Source organism: Cladophialophora immunda (assembly GCF_000835495.1).
Source record: "Cladophialophora immunda strain CBS 83496 unplaced genomic scaffold supercont1.1, whole genome shotgun sequence".
NCBI classification, from domain to species: Eukaryota; Fungi; Ascomycota; class Eurotiomycetes; order Chaetothyriales; family Herpotrichiellaceae; genus Cladophialophora; species Cladophialophora immunda.
Window position 1 is genome coordinate 4,915,383 of NW_015622541.1, and position 17,867 is coordinate 4,933,249.

Here is a 17,867-nt window from a genome sequence, read left to right on the forward strand (position 1 = left end):
CAACGCTGGCCGCGGCATCCTTGGTGGCAGACGAGTTCCAAGACGCTGTCCCCGTCGAGTAAAAGATCGCTTTGCCTGTTTTCGGGTCGTGTGTCGTAATGTGTCTGTGTACCGGCGGCAAAGGGGAAATCTGGGATCGATCAAATGTGGCGGCCGAGCCCATGGTTCTCAGCTCGAGACGATGAATCCAAGCCGACAAAGAAGCGCCCATACGATGTCCCAATGGTTCGCAGTCCACCTCGCGACCAAAACTGTCTTTTTCTGGGCATTTTCGCGAATCCGGCCTTCTTTTTTGCATTTACCGCCCCATGCCCCCTTCCCCATTCCCCGACCAGTCCTCACACACTTTGCCGATGATGAGCGGGAAATAAAAACCCCCGGGGAAAGGGTTCTATCCGCCCCATCCCTATATGATCACAAGGTGCAGCGGTGGCTTTAGGGAACTACCGACCATGGTTGTTTAACCCCTCCCTCTTGGCATTGCCAGTGCACGCAGACTGTGGCCCAACAAAGCCTCCCGCCGTACTATGCTGCTTTCAGGGGTAGATGCATCAGTTTCTGATTGGACGGATCAGACCGAGAGCTTGCCCTGGCTTGTATTTCGTTCGTGACTCTTACTCAGCATCCGTTGTGCAGTCTTCAAGCCAATAGGCGAAGGACAGGATGGCAGAAGGTCGCTGCAGGTCCACGATGATGCCGGACTTCATTCGTTATAGGTGCGGAGAGAGACCAGCAAGCCAGGCAGGCAATGAGTAATCATGCTTTGTTTGGGTACCAACCGGGTTGCCCAAGTTGTTCTGGGAATGCTTCGTAACTGCAAAAACGCTGATAAAAGACTTGACTCGCTCCAGATGGAAGGTCGAGAGCACGGCATAATTAGTCGCTTCACAACGATTCAGAATGCAAGAAACCAAGACAAACGGTTCTTCAGATCAAAACGGCCGCGCTCAAGTCGTCGAGTCCAATTCACAGCAACACATCAGCTCTGAAGGACCACTTTCTGCAGCAGCTAGGGACCATGGCACTTTACCAGTCGGGAAGGACGCCAAAGAACTGCACACAGGTGATGGTCGGCAAGATCGTGGATTTCGAAGGATCATAAGAAATTTCACTCCTTCGTACATTCTTCCCGTTTCCTCTCTCCTTCAACACCGCAGTCTGCTAACACCTTGTGCGCGACGCACAGATGGTTCATCATCACCATGAGCACCGGCGTGCTGTCGATCATGCTCCACCAATTGCCCTACAACGGACACTGGCTTCGAGTCATCTCTGTCATTTTCTTCGTCGTCAACCTCGTCCTCTTCTTGACTTTTACCGGATTGTCGGCACTGCGCTACACTCTCTATCCTCGCATCTTCCTGGCAGTTCTCAAACATCCCCACCAGAGCCTGTTCCTCGCCACCTTCCCCGTCGGGCTTGCAACTCTGGTGAACATGACTGTGTTGGTGTGTGCCCCGGAATGGGGGCACGGCCTGGCGATATTGGCGTGGGTTCTCTGGTGGATAGTGGCTGTGCTGGCGTTGACCACCTGCTTTCACTTGACCTTTGTCATGTAAGTAGCCCCTGTTCCGACTGCCTTGTCGTGTTACGCCGGTCATCATCGAGGTGTATCTGCTAATTATTCTCTAGCATGACACACCGAAGAGGCGAGCTGGAGGAAATGACGGCCCTCTATCTGATACCCATTGTCGCTGTCGTCATCGCCGCGACCTCTGGAGGCCTCGTCGCGAGCGCCATCCCAAACCCCCAGCATCAACTCTGGACTCTGATCATAAGCTACATCTTGTGGGGAGTCGGGTCGCCGCTCTCATGGATCATCCTAACTATATACTTCCTCCGAATGACTTTGCACAAACCCTTGAAGCGTGAAGTCATCGTGTCCCTCCTCCTCCCAATCGGCCCCTTGAGCCTCTCGGGGTTTTCGTCAGTATTCCCGCCAACTTTTGCTTCCTCAGCCGGAAAGAGGTAGTGCACGTGTGGCGCATGTGTGGCTAACGCTTATCTTTGTTGCAGAATCATTGTGTTGAGCAAGGTTGCAAAACACCTCTTCCCGACGACTCACACCCTCCCACACCTGCGTGAGACATCCGCAGGGGAAGTGCTTTATATCATAAGCTTCTTCGTCGGCCTCATTCTTTGGGGATTCTCGATAGTCTGGTTCATCGTCGCGGTGATGATGGTGGCCACCTCTGGTCGATTCCCATTCAACATGGGATGGTGGGGTTTTATCTTCCCCGTCGGTATGTGCTCTTGATCTTATGTACTTGGTGACTACGGTGTGGACTGATTCTTCTTCCTTTTTAATGCAGGCGTGTTTACACTCCTGACAATAACGATTGGGGAAGAGCTTGAGTCTCGCTTCTTTAAGATTCTCTCGTGTGTAAGTTCGCATTGTTCTGCGCGACAAATCTCTATATCAGAATGTGACGGCTGATACCAGTTCTAGGTTCTGACAGCGGCCTGTGTAGCCATGTGGCTGGTGATCGCTGCGATGACCCTGCAGCGCGCGATTAAAGGAACGATGTTTTACGCTCCGTGCTTGGGAACGGATCTATACGGTAAAAGAACCAAGGAACACTCCAAGGATGCGCAAAAGGAGAAGGTATGAGGGTTTAGCGGTTGGGATCCGATACCACCGGACAGCAAATTTTGACAATGTCAAGCTTGAAGCTTCGGAAGTGACTCGTCTTCATGGTCTTTTGAGCAGCGCCTCGTCCACTAATTCAACGGCGTGGTTCGACACAAGACCTATTTCGTTGCCAAAAAGTCCTTCGAGCCGCAAAAGGGAGTTTGGTAGACCATTTCTCTGCTCTGTGAGCATTCTGCCCTTGTAGGAGTGTGAGGTTTAGGAAATTGAAAAAAAAGGCAAGTCTGCACCATTCTCTCCGTTTATTGTGCTGCACAGGCAAAAGGTTCTAGTGATTATGCTGTCAGTTGGCGTTGATCGTTGAATCGGGCGGCTGCCTGGAACTCACGACAACACAACCTCGAGTACGTGACGAGGTATGTCACTCGAATTTATCGATGACACAAGGTATCGCAGCCCCGTGGAGTGGATTTTCAGCGAGGGTGTGTCTCCATCCATGATCTGTGAGAGTTTGTTAGCATCGTCAGACCTTCTTCCAGGAGATTACAGGCTTACCGCGGCGATGGCAAGACACGTCACACTATACAGGATCGTGATCAAATCTCGGGCCTGATAGTGGGTGAACGTATGCCGAATGTGCTTCAGGGCAGCCATCTTTATTGTAAATATCTGGCCCGTGGGAATATTGCTGGTGCCGCTTATCGCGCACCGTGAATCGACGGTCTCAGGTAATCTGGCACAGATTGACGCGCCGGCAGCAACGATGGCGAAGAAGACCATCTGGTTGGCTCTAGCGGTTTGAATAATCCAGCAAGTATGCTCTTCGCCGTGGGTATATGCGGGAAAGGTCACGGGTATGAAGTTTTCCAAATCTGCTCCAAGGAAGTGAGTAAGCATATATGAATGGCGTGCATTTGGGGGCCAAGAAGACAGTCACGGAAGATGATACTAAAACTCACAGCATTGAAAGAACAACCTGAAAATATTGGGTCCCAGAAGCTTGGCCTCCCCTGCCGGTATCTGCATGGCAAGCTCCAAATCTGCTCCAGATTGACGCAGCCATTCTGTTGCCGGCTGTAAAAGCGGCTTCTTTTCATTCTCATTCGTCTCATCTTCCTTCTCTAGATTCTGATAAGTTGGAAAATACCCTTGGTTCGAACCAGGCTTTCCGGAACACGGTTTTGGTTGACCACTACTGTCATATGTCGGGCCACGGTTGTTGAGATGGCTTTTCTCTATCCACCCTAATTGCCTGGCATGGGATTCCCGTCGCGTGCCTGGGAATGTCGCCGGCATCAGTCTGATTTCCGCACTGAGACGTTTTCGTTTTCTGATCACCCTCTGGACGTGCGAACCGACAATTCTCCTATCTGGCCGACGGACGGTTTGGGATCCTTTGACCAGGTGTTGATTGATGAAGAGTAGCATTCCATCTTGAGAGTTGTCGTTGGACTTCAAAACATTGCTTCCTTCTTTTCCCTCGGTAGCTGGTGCCAAAATGGCGGACATAGACACACCGGGGTCACCGCTTGCGCGCACTTTGAACCAAATTTGGCTTGGTGTTGTGTTTGCCCTGGTGTTGGTGGTAAGTCTCAAGAGGTCACGACCGTAGATGTTGTTTCAGAAGTATCCTTTCAGTTGAGACAAAGACCGCTAGTCTCTCAAGTAAGTGCTGCTGCGCCTGTGAGTGAGGATGGCTGTCACAACGGCGTGACAAGCCATTAATGCTCGAGAATGGAGCTGCCCTTGCCGAGAGAATGAAGACAGCGCCTTTTTCGGCTCGTTTGAGATTGAGAAGAGTCCGAGCAGGCATCTTCAATGGATCTAGACCCAAACCCATGCAGTTATTCATGCCCCTGCTGCCAAAAGGACTGGGACTCGCTGGCTGAGTTTGCTAATGTCGCCAACTTGTGTAAAATGTGAAGTAAGCACTTATCGCTGCCGGGTAGATCTCTATTAGTCAACTCGCTCAAGAACGAGGAATGCTTGTTGTGGAGAGGGGTCATACAGAGAAGCCACCACTCTCAATGTACTGTCAGTGTGACTGGAGCAGGAACGGCAGAGCTTTCCACAACGGGCTGTCGGCCGCCAAATTTCCACAAGTGGTTAGTGGTCAGCCCAGCTCAATGGCACGAATATCGACCAGATGAGGGGCTGAGTATGCACGGAGTAGGGTAAGAAGGACCCATACTCGCTTAGAGGCATATATATCTTTGTAAGCCGCCCAGGATAAGCGATTTGCACACTTTGTAGCCGTGTCTTATTTTTTGATGATGCGGAATTACAACGTGGCACTGCCGTGTTTTGGCCATCTTCGTCGAAAAGCGCCCACCATTTGTTTCAAATCACTCAAACCACCGTTTGAGTGTGAATCACGACCCAAGGAGCTCCCACAGGCTTCTAGATGCCTTATGCACAGCTCAAAGTTGTAGCCCGCACAAGGCGGAAGTCGATCGATATTTGTAATTTTAGTCAAGTGGTCCCTGGCAACCTCAGCCATCATGTTGACAGCGGCATCCATGGCAGCAGAGGAGCCCTCGGAATTTAGTGCATTCGTGGGCTTTGACATCGTACTCGTCGTTGATATTTCGAAGACTGCTTGATGAATGAGGTAAAGCGTCCTGTTTCGTGTCAAATTCTTCCCCTCGTCGACTACATCTGAGAGCACCAACCTCAAGCCAGTCGCGTTAGCCCCGCAATGAGACCCAGGCCCTCGATACTCGCTCATTGTGATGGCGAGTAACTGCTGCATGTCATCGTCGATATTTCTTAGCGTCGAAATTTTGATATCGTCTTCATCCTTGTTCGTGAGCACGGACATGGTTTGTTCGAGAAAGTGCGCTACCTGACCCTGGCGGCCGAATGCGTCGATGTTACTGCTACGCACGATAGGTAGGATAGTTGAGGGGCATTGATTGCGTCCACAGCCGTCTTCATCCAGCCTGTCGAGCAGTGAAGGTAAGAAAACATCGTCCGAGGGAAAGATCGTCCTTGAACATCTCAATAGTCTTCCACCTTCGATGAGAATTAGTCTGTGGGGAGTATCAATCTTTCAACTCTCCATCAATGCAAGTTCGAACTCACCTTTCCAGAATGATCAAACCCCACCATATGTTTCGCCTCTCGAGGGCTTCTAAATCCGTATACCCGGTGTCAACTTTAGGCTTATGTTGGTCAAGACCAATGATGTGACTCATCCTGGAAGACACCCCAATAGATATATACGCTGTTTGCAGTCTTCCACAAGCATATTCATATGCCGCTATCAAGATACTTGCCTGTATCATCGTCGCCGAGATGTCGGTCGTCGTTTGGACATCCGCTAATGTTGACTTGGTAATTCGATAAAGGTCCTCCAAGCCTATTGAAGATGCATGTGATGAGCGCTCAAGAGGGTGAATAATGATGAGAGACATGGCCAATAGGAGAAGGGAAAATTCGGGAGAGGGTGTCTCGTCTTGCACTTCTTGAAGCCTTTTGCGAAAGCATTGCGGAGAGATAATGGGTAACCAGGTAGAAACGCCGCCGAAGAATCGATGGGCCACTTCGTCTGGTGAGAGTGCAAACACCTTAAAGACGTCCTGGACCTGTATCCACTGAGAATTACCAAGTTTATTGTCTTTTCCCACTGGTGGAAGAGCAGAGGGTAAGTTGGAGGGGGGGATTTGGCTCCCGTTACGGTCGTCGCCAGCTGATGTGTTGGACCTGGTCGATCTCATCGGATTCCATTGTCTCCATTTCTCGTCGCTGTGGTAATTGGAGGCTCTACCTCTTCGTAAAACGCCTTCCTCATATTCACAGACAAGGTCGTGAGCTCTGCAGTATCCACAATCCGGCAGTCCTTTGTCGCACCGCTTCTTACGGGCTTTACAGCTCTTGCACACGTGTAGAGCAAGCTCGTCTTTCGTTGGATCCATAGGGACTCAAAGCTTCCAACCGACAAACATTAATGCAGCAAACAAGGTGTCTGATTTGTGACCTCAACTCCCCCATAGATTTGGAAAGTTTTGATGACGTCCGTGTTCCTGTCCGAGGGAAATCGGCAGCTCAAGCTGAGGCGGAGCCGAAGTTGAGCCCTATCACAGGATGCCTGAATCAGAGCGGCAGGCCGTGGGGGTGCCAAGGCTAAGTGCATTGTGGCCGCTGAATACCAGCGGTGAATCTTGACCTCCATCCAATTCTCTTCCCAGATATGGGCAACTCACTACTTAGCCTGAGCAATGACATCTTGTCCTGAACTGTGGTGATCCAATCCCGAGAATCACCTGTGCGGGCGTCCACAATATGGCACCTAGGTTCCTGGTTCCTGGTGTTTCACAGTCTCTGAAGGGGCTGAGAGTTCAGTACAGGCGGTCTTCTTTGGAAGGATAAGGTCAGTATCAAGATCTTTCTGAAGTTTCGCATTCTATACATAGGTAGCTGGTGCCAGGAATAGAGAGAACGGTGCCATACTATCTAGAAAATCAAAATCAAAATCAAAATCAAAATCAGGCAACAACAAATCCGGAGAAATTCGCCAGGGCTGTACGGCACTCCTGGTCATAAGTCGGGAGACCCTTGAGATAGTTCAGCTGTTCTCTCTTCTTGCCGGGGATATTGGCTCCCATGTACCAGGACTTCGCCAGAGGGAACAGGCTGGCGTCACTGGCTTGCTGGATCTCGTCACCCCATTTCTGCTCCGCGTCCACTGTGGCATTGATGTAGCGCTTGCCTTCGCTTTCCAACTTGTTGATCATGTCAAGGATGATGTCGGCCTGTGTCTCGACGCACGACGGGCCGTTACAGAAGGCCGTCGGTCCGTGGACGGTGTAGGTCATGAACATGTTGGGGTAGTCTCGAACCGTCAGGCCCAGATAGGTTGAAGTCCCGTCAGCCCAGCGATCAGCAAGGTCGGTGCCGTTGGTGTCTCGAAGGCCCATGGATTTCAAGCCACCGCTGACTGCGTCAAACCCTGTAGCCACAGCGATCACATCAACTTCGTAATGCTTCCCGTCCGAGGTCCGGATACCAGTCTCCGTGATTTCGACGATTGGGGCTGCCGAGGTATTTACAATGTGGACGTTCTCCTGATTGCAAATCTCGTAGAAATTTTGCTCGAGTGAGGGGCGTTTGGTTCCAAATGGATGTGGCGGTTCCAGAGGAGCTAGAAGATCTCGTTTGACAGGGTCGGTGATGCGCGCTCTGGTTTTATTGACCCAAAAATCGTAAGCGTGACGGTTGGCGGCGTTGTCGAACAACAAGTCCTTAAAGTTGGCCACCCAGAATTCGAACCCTCCTTTCTGCCACAATTGCTCGTAGACCTTCTCGCGCTCCTCTGCGCTGACATCAGAGGTATTCTTCTGCATCCAGTCAAACTCGAACCCAGCGAAGGTGGTCATTCGGTGTTTGAAGATTTCAGCATATCTCGACTTTCTTTCGTTTTGCTGCTCGATGGTCAGATTCTCTTGTCCCATGGGGAGACACAAGTTCGGCGTTCGCTGAAATACAAATGTCTCCTCAGCCTCCGGCGCCAACTCCTGGATAATCTGAATCCCCGTGGAGCCAGTGCCGATGACTGCCAGTCGCTTTCCTTTCACGTCGACTCCAGTGTCCGGCCAGAAGGAGGAATGGTGAATGACTCCTTTGAAATCGTCCAGTCCCTTCCAATCAGGGATGTATCTTTTCGCGGAGAACCCACAGCAAACAAGTAGATACTTGCAGGTAGCAGTTGTCCCGGTTTGAGTGGACACTGACCATTGATTAAGCTGGTTGTCGAAATCGGCTCCTACCACTCGGGTGTCGAAAATGACATCCTTGCTGATGTCGAGTTTCTTATCGACGTGATCAAAGTAGTCGCGTAATTCCTGCCACCCGGGGTATTTCTCCTTCCAGGACCAGTCCTCCCAGCACTCCTTAAGTGAATATTCATAGATAGGAACCGGAGAGTCAACGCGAGCGCCAGGATAGCAGTTCCAGTACCATGTACCACCTAGAGCAGGTCCAGCCTCGAGGATCTTGACCTTGTAGCCCTGAGCCCTGAGTTTGTAGAGCAGATAGATCCCGGCGAAACCTGCGCCCACGATAAGAACGTCGAGGTCCGAAAGAGTTGTTGGCTCCGAGGCCTGCTGTTGGGAGCTCAGAGTGATGTCTCGTCGGATAGTCATGATGAGTGTGATAAAGGTCTGGGGAGTGCTCAGACAGCAGGGAAGAAGGAGGTCGCAAGGTGTTTGTCTTATAAGGCTGGGTATAAACGTGTTTGATGAAGATTGTGAAAATTTGAATATCTGGATGTGGGAAGTCCTGCATTATATAGACAGGAGACGCACCCATCCTGAACATATCAGATTTGGAGTGTTTGAACGATTTCCTAAGAGAAGCTATGCTTGGTCGTCGGGGTGAAGGATAACCTGCGGCTTAGCCATCCCCCGGATCCCCGGTTTTCTCGCGTCGAGGTGTCTCCATTGCCCGCATGATGGGAGAGTGAAGGTCATTCAGACGATCATGGTACCAAACTGCGACAGAGAATGGACGCTGAGTCGAGTTCCATCTCTTACTGTCTTGTGGGGTAGCCAATCTAAGGACACCATGATGAATACGATGCCAACGAGGCTACCGAGCGCCCACAGCTTGTGGACCCCAGCTTCCGCAATGTGAAGACGATCTTTTCCCAACTGGGACGGCAGCCGCCGGCTCCTGGAAAAAGAAGCTAACCCTTTTAGGCTGAGGAATCCCGCTAGTCTAGATTCATCAGCACGGGAGAACTTCAAGTTCTCCGGGCAGAAGGGCGCTAGAAATGTCGTTGGCGACATGAGCATTGGATCGACCCTTGGAAACGCGGCTCCGTGTCTCAAAAAGGATGGCGTTCGCTTCTAAGGCAGGCTTGTTGTCCAACTTAGCCGAGACCTGGGCTTTCACATGGCTTACGACGGTCAGACGGGAGCATGCTCCCAGTTACTGCAAGTCGCGAGGATTGCCGGGCTCGCCAGGTTACGGAGTAGATTCTGCTTAAATTTAGCGAGCCCCAGAGTGTGGCCACCGACAACACCCCGTACGTGAGGGTGGTGAAGTGCGGGGGATGGAGCTGGAGGCGTGGGGTTCGACGGGTTCGGTTGGGGATCAAAGCCCGGATCATGATCTTCAACACAAACTTCATCCGATTCTCGAGCGACGCCTTCCAGATTTCATCTCCCGAAGACGAAAGAACTCTTTCTTGAAAACATGGTTAGCCAGGTCGTGAAGTCCTCATCGATAACCTTGAAGTGATTCTCCTGCTCCTGCTGTCCGACACGCCTCTCTGGGACACTACCACCAAACATGGATCCGAGACGCCCCGCCAAAGTCCGCCGTCGTCAGAATCACAGTTGCGATCAATGTTACCGCGCAAAAAGAGCATGTGATGGCACGGGACGAAATCGCGGAGGAGTTTGCTCTAATTGTGCTAGAACCGAGAAACAGTGCACCTTTGAAAAGGCGGAGCGACACCATAAACGCAGTCGGCTGAGTGGCATCGAAATGGAATTACCATGGCGAGTCGCAGAATCCGGCTATTTCGAGAAAGAGACTCCCTGGAAACAGGTCCCCTCCATCCCTTCCGTTTCCCACCACACTTCGCCTACGCATTCTTCGAATGATTGGAACATTACATCTCCTGGCTTTTCTATCACCGCAGGTCCGTCTTCTCAGGCAACCGAGCATTTCGACGCATACGATCACCACTGCTTCCTAGGGGCTGAAACCACGGAACCGACCTTGTCCATCGAGTCCCTCGATTTTCGTTTTGACGAGCCTGTTACTAGGCTGCCTTGGGAGTTTGGTATGCCAGAAACGGCTGCAGAAACAAAAGAACACAGCCCCGATGACGACCTTCTATTTGAGTCTACCGACAGCTTGTTCTCGACAAGCACGGATAAGAATGTCGGATGGCCGTCTCAGCGGGCTCGATTATTCGGCAGAGAGGAAGAAATGTCGGCTCTAGGAAGATCTCCATCCTTTCACAGCCCGTCCTCTGACACTTTAGCCTATTCTTTGTCGGAGAAAACGAACAAGTCACTGATTTCGGACAGTATGATGGTCATCTATCACGATACCATGGAGAATGCGTTGTCTTGTTGGCTTACCGAACAAACATGTCCCTACAGTCTCGAAGGAATCATTGAGATTGACTCATCCCCTCGAAGCCACTGGGATAGCGAGTGGGGTGCGAACTGGACAAATCGCATTGTCAAAAGTATTTGTCAATTGGACCGCGCTTCATGCATCCTTCGAGAGCGCCCATTAGCGCAGTGGGAGAACGAGGGTGCAAGTCGTACGCTGAAGGCTTGCATCATGGCGTTTGCAGCCCAGTGGTCACACTCGGCGAGCGGAAATCTCCAAGACTGCGAAATCGGGCCCGACCAGACCGCAGGGTCCTTTACGAATAGTCCATATGGAGAGAATGAGGGCGGCTTCGATCGTTATCTGCAGGAGTTACTGTGGAATGAAGCCCGCAGTTCGCTACAAGCAACCGCTGGGATGAATTCTTTCCGAGTGATTTTCGCTCAATTTCTCTTCGCATTAACTCAAAGACCAGTTGAGCGCGACAAATTTTTAAAGCTACAACACCTTCGGGCAAGGTACGCAGGCCGCGATACCAGTATTTGGAATTCGCGATCAAGTAATGCGACACTGGATGGCACAATCATTCCAACCAGCCCACCAGATCCGAATGGTGTGGATGACCATGACGAGGTGCAGGAGCTGCGAGATCTTCTAGACTTACAGGGACCTCCGATCTACCTGGAAATGGCATTGTCCCAACTCTCGGCAACAAGAGCTAGGCTTGAACGGGCCGATGCAGCAGCCTCCGCGCGGCGAAAACAAAGGTACATCAGCCCAAATGACACGGCTGATCGGAAGGCCTTCAACCACCTTTTCTGGTTGCTAATGATGTGTGACACGCTCTCTGCCACACTCAACAAACGTTCCCTCGTTGTCTCGGATGAAGATTCTCTGATCCTGCAACCTGTCAGATCTACTGACAGCCACGGTGGATCATTTACCGAAGAGCCTGAACCCGCGCAGGGAGAAAGGTTTCCAACCACTTCGGTTGCTCTGGAAGATGACGAATCGGACTCTACACCATGGGGAACATTCTTCCCGAGACGGAGTAGACTTCGCAACCGAGAAGACGCCGCGGTTCTCTTGGCCGAGGCGGCGCCTGTAAAGGTCCTCTTGTTCCGCAAAGTGAAACGATTGCAGGATCTATATTTCAGGCGAGCCGGGCCAAAGCGACTCGAGGCGGCGATTCTGGACGCCTTGAATGTTTACGAAAACTGGAACAATTCCTTCGGCGACTTCATCGCTCGCTGTATCAAAAATCACGAAAATCTCCCGTCAAGAGTCCAGTCATGGTACAGTGTTCTAGCGGGGCATTGGCACCTCGGGGCCTTTTTGCTGTCGAATTGGATAACTACGATTGATCAGAACCGCCGTGGAGACAAGCTCCATAGCGCCCTGAGGCAATCCTGCCGGCTAGTCTTCGAAATGAGGAAGCACAGTGCCTTTCAAGTCGCCGACCTCGGGCGCGTCGCTCGGCCGCTGTACAATTCGAACTTTCAGCTGAGCAGCGGCCTGCATTTCAGTGTCAATCAAGGCGCTCTCCTCACCGAGCCTTGGACCGAGATCCTGATTCGTTCATTCTCTAGAGCCTCTGACCAGTTCTTGACATGGCTCTCCGGATGTCAAGCCCAGGACCTTGCGACTGCGGAGTGGTGGAGTTCTGAAGGCCAACAGACCCTCATCGCCAACTGCAACCACTGTAATCAAGCTTTATTCGGCCTGGGTCGCAAATCAGACATGGCATTCCTTGCAGCGGTATCTTTTTCCCAACGGCTACAAAGTTTTCGAGAAAACGACAAGTCTGTCAATGACCCTGTGGTGTGGTGATCCCAAAGACTAGCATTGTCCGAGACTGAGGGTTGAAGTCGTTCTGAATTGCTACTTGAAGGGAAGGCTATAAATCTAGACACATTGTTAGCTGAGCAACTCACTAGGCAACTCCAGGAGATGTCACTGAATACTGGGCATGTAGCCCAACTTCTTTCGCCAGGTTCCGCTAGCTTCAGCGCCGGATCCTAACATGTCCAATGTCCATTTGTTTCCTAGGTGAGGCTGAGCCGAGTGGGCGGTTATAGGGGGACATGTCAATCGCCTCAGTCTTGTCCGGGACAATCGACACTCATCTGGCCGGGTTGGATGATCACCGTTACTCTATCTTGCAGACCGATGAATTAATTGCTTCGACAATGCACCGATCAGAGCGATCCACTTGTCGCAGATGGGTTTGGATCGAAGCAGGAGGAGACCGAGACCTCTGACCACCCAAATCGGAAGTCCTGGTTCACTGTGGATCCAAGTAGGTCGAATACTGGGGTTTCGATAGAAGGTGGAAAAGGGCAGGATCAAGAAAAAGGGTCTGGCTTCTTGGGAGAGACTCGCGAGGCCAAATTACGCGGGTGATATCTTCGATTCCCCTGTAGAAGAACAATAATACAACGAATGCCAAAGTTGGTGTCTGTGCTAGATGCACGGGACATGGTCATCATCATGGCCGACGCCGTCTTCATCATCAATTCTATCTCCAGGAAGCCGCTTTACGGTTCCCGTTTCCCTATATCAAAGTCCTGTCTATCGTAACCCATAATCATCTATCGTGGATGTAGTGAAAACGACCTCACCTCCATCTTCTCCCCCGTCCCAGGTGCCGGCCCGGCCGCCCAACAGTCCAACAAGGCGGCCGCAACTCCAGGCTCCATGGGGGTGACGTTCCTCGCGACGTGGACCTCCTTGTCGGCGTTCCAGGGGTTCGTCAGCCCGCGCACCGCGGCGAAGGGCAGGCTCTGAGCACACAGCCACTTAATCCGGCACGGGCTGCTGAAGCGGTCGAGCGTGGCAAGGAAGGACGGATCTGCGCTGGTGTCTTCGGGAACGGTGTGGAATAGCGACTCTGTGGATGACGAGGGAGACGGGAGAAGCACGAGCGGCGCGACTGGTGCTTGCTTGGCGGTGGTACCGGTTGCGTCTGGCGGATCTGTCGGGTTCAGGTTTAACGTCGACGGAGGACAAGTAATACCACCACTTTGTCCTGCGGATCGGGGCTTGGAGTGAGACTCTATTGGTGATATGTTGGCAAAGGAGGAGCTCGCTACTCCGGGCGAAGCTGTTTGTAGATCTTCTTCAATAGAGGGAGACTCTCTAATGGTTCTCCTAGGCCACGAGGCCTGCCATATTATCCTTCTTCGTTCGGGCTGGTAGATGACAGAGCCGGTCGAGGCTAAAGATAGCGATGACGACGCCGCCGAGTCAGAAGACACCAGTGACTCTGTCCTTGATCTCGCCATGGGCTGTACATCGCTTTCAACTTCCGGCTGGCTCGACCCGGAGTCATCCTCGACTTCGATGTCGTGGTGGGACATTACGTGCACTTCGTCGTCGAATGGAATGAGGTCTTCTTCTTCGACTCGAATTTCCGAACGCATGGTCGCATAGCCGAAGAAACAGCCCGAGCCGTTGACGGAGAAGATCAAGTAAACTTTGCTGGCTGTCTGCGGAATGAGATGAAGAGCATCCATTGTCAGCCAAGGACAACTAATTTTACAAGATGAAAAAGTGGGCGGTTCGGTGCGATGCCTTGTATCCATCCACTGCGTTAACTTACCTGAAAGGCATGGTTCAATCGCTCAACGTGCCGCTTTGGCACATGCCAGCGACCAGTCTCGAGGCTCTGGTAGAGCGCCTCGAGCGAGAAGCTCTTGAGGATGAAATACTTCTCCTTCCCCCAAGATGACCTCTCAGCCTCAGGGAAATGTGCGAACTCCTCGACCTTGCTCCGCAGACTTTTCGCCCTATCGCAGCAGATGGGACCTGATCGGCTGTGCAACCCCTTGTTGCCATTGTTGTTGAGCCCGTAGTTGACCTTGGTTGACCTGCCCCGCGACTCGTGGCGGATGCGGCAGTCCAGACGTCTCCCCTCAAAGAGTCGAGAGGCTGCTTGCCGGATGGCCGAAAGCCGTGCAGACTCGGCGCTGAAGTTGACGAACGCGTATCTTGCGTCCGGGTTGTAGGAGACGCTGAGCAGATCCCACGGAGAAGGTTCGGAGAAGTAGTCGCGCAGACTCATGATGGTGGTGTTTGGGGGAATATTGCCAACCCATAAGGCAAATTCGCCCTGGTATCTCGAGGTATGCGTGTTCGGACGCCGAGGAGGACTCAAGTCAGTACCTTGGATCACGGTTAGAAATCCTCCTCAGTTTGAGTGAATGTCGCGAGTTAATCGGACAGAGGGTAGGCCGTTCCTACCGTGTCGACACGAACCACAATAATCCATTCTTAGTTTCAACGGACAGGATTGCATGGTGCTCGTAAGGACTTGGACTTTGGATGGGATGGCGATATTGCCCCTCTTGATCTTGGGGAATGAGCGGTTGTTTAGAATCAGTCGCCTTGACAACAGGGAATATTCCGTATCCGATCCATATCAAGATAGATATGTGGCGAGGATATCATTTTTGAATAGAGAGCCACTCTGTATCGCGAGCAGCCCGACATCTCTGAGCAGGTATTCAACAGGGAATTCCAATCAAGCATGTTTGGGTTCGTTGTTGCAGGAAAGGGAGGCCAAGAACTTGCGCCTGTCAAAACGTGCTCAGCCACCCTTTTTCCACCAGGAAATTTGCTCACCTCCGTCAACCCACTGATAATGACGGGCCCAGGTCCATCCGGCCACTCTCCTAAGGAGGTTCTTATGCCGCTTGCGTTGCGCGCCATAGCTTACATACGGTGTGTGTGGCCTTCCTGCCTACCTACCTAGATTATTACTCAGACCTGCCAAGGTTGGCCTGTTGAGCAGATATCCTTTGCACGCAGATCAAGAGACATCTGAAAGTTGCTCACGTCGTCGACGAAGCTTGTTGCCAGGTGGTTGGTCCAGATTTACTCCGCAACGCGCGTTTCTGCCTTTGTCGAATGCTCCGACCGAGCACATAATCTCTTACGTCCGTCCACAAGACACCTTTGCGCAACCGCCTGATTGGCCAGGAAGCTTCCAAAGTCGAAAAGTTCCTTTCATTGATACCGCTGATTGACCGAGCGAGCAATTGGAGACCTTCCGGCTGAGGACCATGTCTTTCCGCAATTCGACCCCTGGAAACGAGGCGCTCACAAGTAGCGGGTTCAGTGACGCGTACAGACACATCCTACGTCTGGGCGGAGGTTGGGGAAATGTGAGGTGAGTGATGTTGCCGACCCCGTTCGACGAGGATTTTGCGAGTTCTAATCATATCTCTTTGGCGCAGTGGCCCGGGCATATTGTAGGTGTATCTTCCCTAAGAGGATAATACCCCTTTTCCGAATTCGAACACAGCATCTATCCTGGCCAGATACTTACTTGGCGTGTGGTGTCTCAGCATGGCGCGCGTCATCGTATCCGGGACATTGGGCTCGATTTTCATGGGCTTGAGCGGCGCCTCAATAGGCGCCATGGTCTTTGACACAGCCACAATCCCCTTTGTGGTGTCGGCGTGTGCTGGCTTTGTTCTTGGCGCGGTCGGTTTCTACCGCGACGCCGTGCGAAAGTCACAGCGAGCACTGGATCGGTTTCCGCAACTGCTCCAGCTGCACCTGGATTCCAACTTCCAACATCGCGGCTTCGACACCTGGGACGCCGCGCGCTTTCGAAGTGGTGTCTTCAGCAAAAGCTGGGTGTTGCAGAGCATGCTTGTCGCCAGCTGGTTGACGGCAACTCGCGCAATCGAGGTAAGTGTGTCTCGTCCATCCGCGATCTCAGTGTCTCTAGGGCCTGGAGATCGGAGATGTGAGCGTCATTGAGGAGATGTGGCTGACTGCGTATCGTGGATGCAGCGTATCTATGAAGCTGAAGAAGAACGTATTCTCCTACCTTTTACAGGCGCTGCGCAGGATGTAGAAGGCGTCGAGGGAGAATGAGTCTCCAGCACGAGCAGGCGATGCAGGTGACAGTCGATACCAATGCTAGGGATAGTATTGTAGTTCATCCTCCCTGGAACCTCCCCTCTCAAGCTATCGACATTGGGTTAGAAGTGACCGGACAGGACGAGGGCAAGGACAATAGACATCGCGTGCCAACAGAGAGCAATCGAACATCGTGATACCTGAACATCAACCCCATAGTGTCTTCGCGTATCTCAAGGAGGGACCTTCTCTCAGCAGCCTAGCATGTATTCCCTCGAGGGCACATGGTATTTGAATGGCGATATGTGATTGGCTCAAGGGCCTGCCCCACGTACTACGTCATAGCCCTGATAAGCATTGTCCTGGGCGGCCATTGGTGCCACTCATTTCGCCGGGACGATTTACCCCAGACGAAGCCAGTCAAAGGCGGGGGAGGAGCAAGCAGCCAACGAAGGGGACTGGACAGTCTTTGTTCCGCCTTGTCCGCCTCACATCACATGTGAAGGATGCCTAGGGGAAGGAAGCTGGGAGTTTGACTGCGAGGGGGGCGACCCAAGCTCCTCTCGTACCAACTCCCAGCTCAGCTCTTTGTCATCTCGCTTCACCTCTCTGGATGTACCCTTCTCCTTGCTATCTCTACCTATCACTTACCTCCATTTCCCAGTCGCCCTGGAACCCAAACAATACCTCACAGCTGCAAGCTCTTCCCCTGGGCCATTATTACATCACTCATTCCCCCCAATTTAGGCAATCGGGAATAAACACCCAACCATGTCCTCGTCCTCATCCTCGTCCTGGCAAGACCGCCGCTTCATGTGGCAGACCGGCCGCGAAGTCCACGAAGGCCGCCGCATGTCTGGCTCCTCCGGCAGCGACAAGACTGCCGACTCCCCCGTCCTAACCAATGCTACCCCGGCCGCCGCTGCCGCCGCCGCCGCTGTCGGAACCACGCCAGCCCTCCCCGACTATCCCGTCGTGGACAAGAAGGTGCTCTCCAACCCGGACGCGTGGGGCGGCGACCGCCGATTCATGGGCATGGGCGGGAAAGAGGTGCACGAGCCCGCGAGGAGGATGAGCGGGTCGAGTGCAAACAAACCGGCTGAGTTGCCCAAGGCCAGCTCGCCCCCTGCGACTGGTTCCGGCGGAGGGATTGCAGCTGCGATTGCGGGCCGGAGGAGGGTATGTAACTACCTCCCTCCTCGAAAGTCATGGTCCCTTTTTCCTACCCCTAGTTATATCTCATAAAATACCCCCCGACTTTACCTCCACCTTGTGCAAACACTGACTGACCCGTCCCTTGACCGAGTGATAGTCTTCCGCCTCCAACCAAGGC

At 52.5% G+C, this 17,867-nt stretch overlaps 3 protein-coding genes across 6 annotated transcripts; 1 reads left to right on the top strand and 2 right to left on the bottom strand.

The window, feature by feature from the left end:
- Positions 1 to 2,974: 2,974 nt before the first annotated feature.
- On the bottom strand, positions 2,975 to 4,099 carry PV07_01438 (uncharacterized protein; the record flags this gene model as incomplete). Its single annotated transcript, XM_016387959.1, has 3 exons — positions 2,975 to 3,091; positions 3,146 to 3,462; positions 3,550 to 4,099. The coding sequence occupies 3 exons, from the start codon at positions 4,097 to 4,099 to the stop codon at positions 2,975 to 2,977; spliced, it is 984 nt and encodes a 327-aa protein (XP_016254887.1).
- Positions 4,100 to 13,060: 8,961 nt separating this feature from the next.
- PV07_01439 lies at positions 13,061 to 15,296 on the bottom strand. 3 transcript variants are annotated; one of them, XM_016387961.1, is made up of 3 exons: positions 14,921 to 15,296; positions 14,265 to 14,827; positions 13,061 to 14,151 (listed from the first exon to the last, which is right to left on the bottom strand). In XM_016387961.1, the coding sequence occupies exons 1-3, from the start codon at positions 14,958 to 14,960 to the stop codon at positions 13,255 to 13,257; spliced, it is 1,500 nt and encodes a 499-aa protein (XP_016254889.1). In that variant the 5' UTR covers positions 14,961 to 15,296; the 3' UTR covers positions 13,061 to 13,254. The 3 variants fall into 3 exon arrangements, with proteins under 3 accessions (XP_016254889.1, XP_016254888.1, XP_016254890.1); XM_016387960.1 differs by having other exon boundaries at positions 14,906 to 15,296; XM_016387962.1 differs by having other exon boundaries at positions 14,265 to 15,296.
- A 111-nt stretch (positions 15,297 to 15,407) lies between these two features.
- On the top strand, positions 15,408 to 16,772 carry PV07_01440. 2 transcript variants are annotated; one of them, XM_016387963.1, is made up of 4 exons: positions 15,408 to 15,833; positions 15,901 to 15,915; positions 16,012 to 16,360; positions 16,466 to 16,772. In XM_016387963.1, exons 1-4 carry the CDS (start codon positions 15,727 to 15,729, stop codon positions 16,547 to 16,549), a joined length of 555 nt encoding a protein of 184 aa, XP_016254891.1. In that variant the 5' UTR covers positions 15,408 to 15,726; the 3' UTR covers positions 16,550 to 16,772. The 2 variants fall into 2 exon arrangements, with proteins under 2 accessions (XP_016254891.1, XP_016254892.1); XM_016387964.1 differs by having other exon boundaries at positions 15,901 to 16,360.
- The last annotated feature ends 1,095 nt before the right edge of the window (positions 16,773 to 17,867 follow it).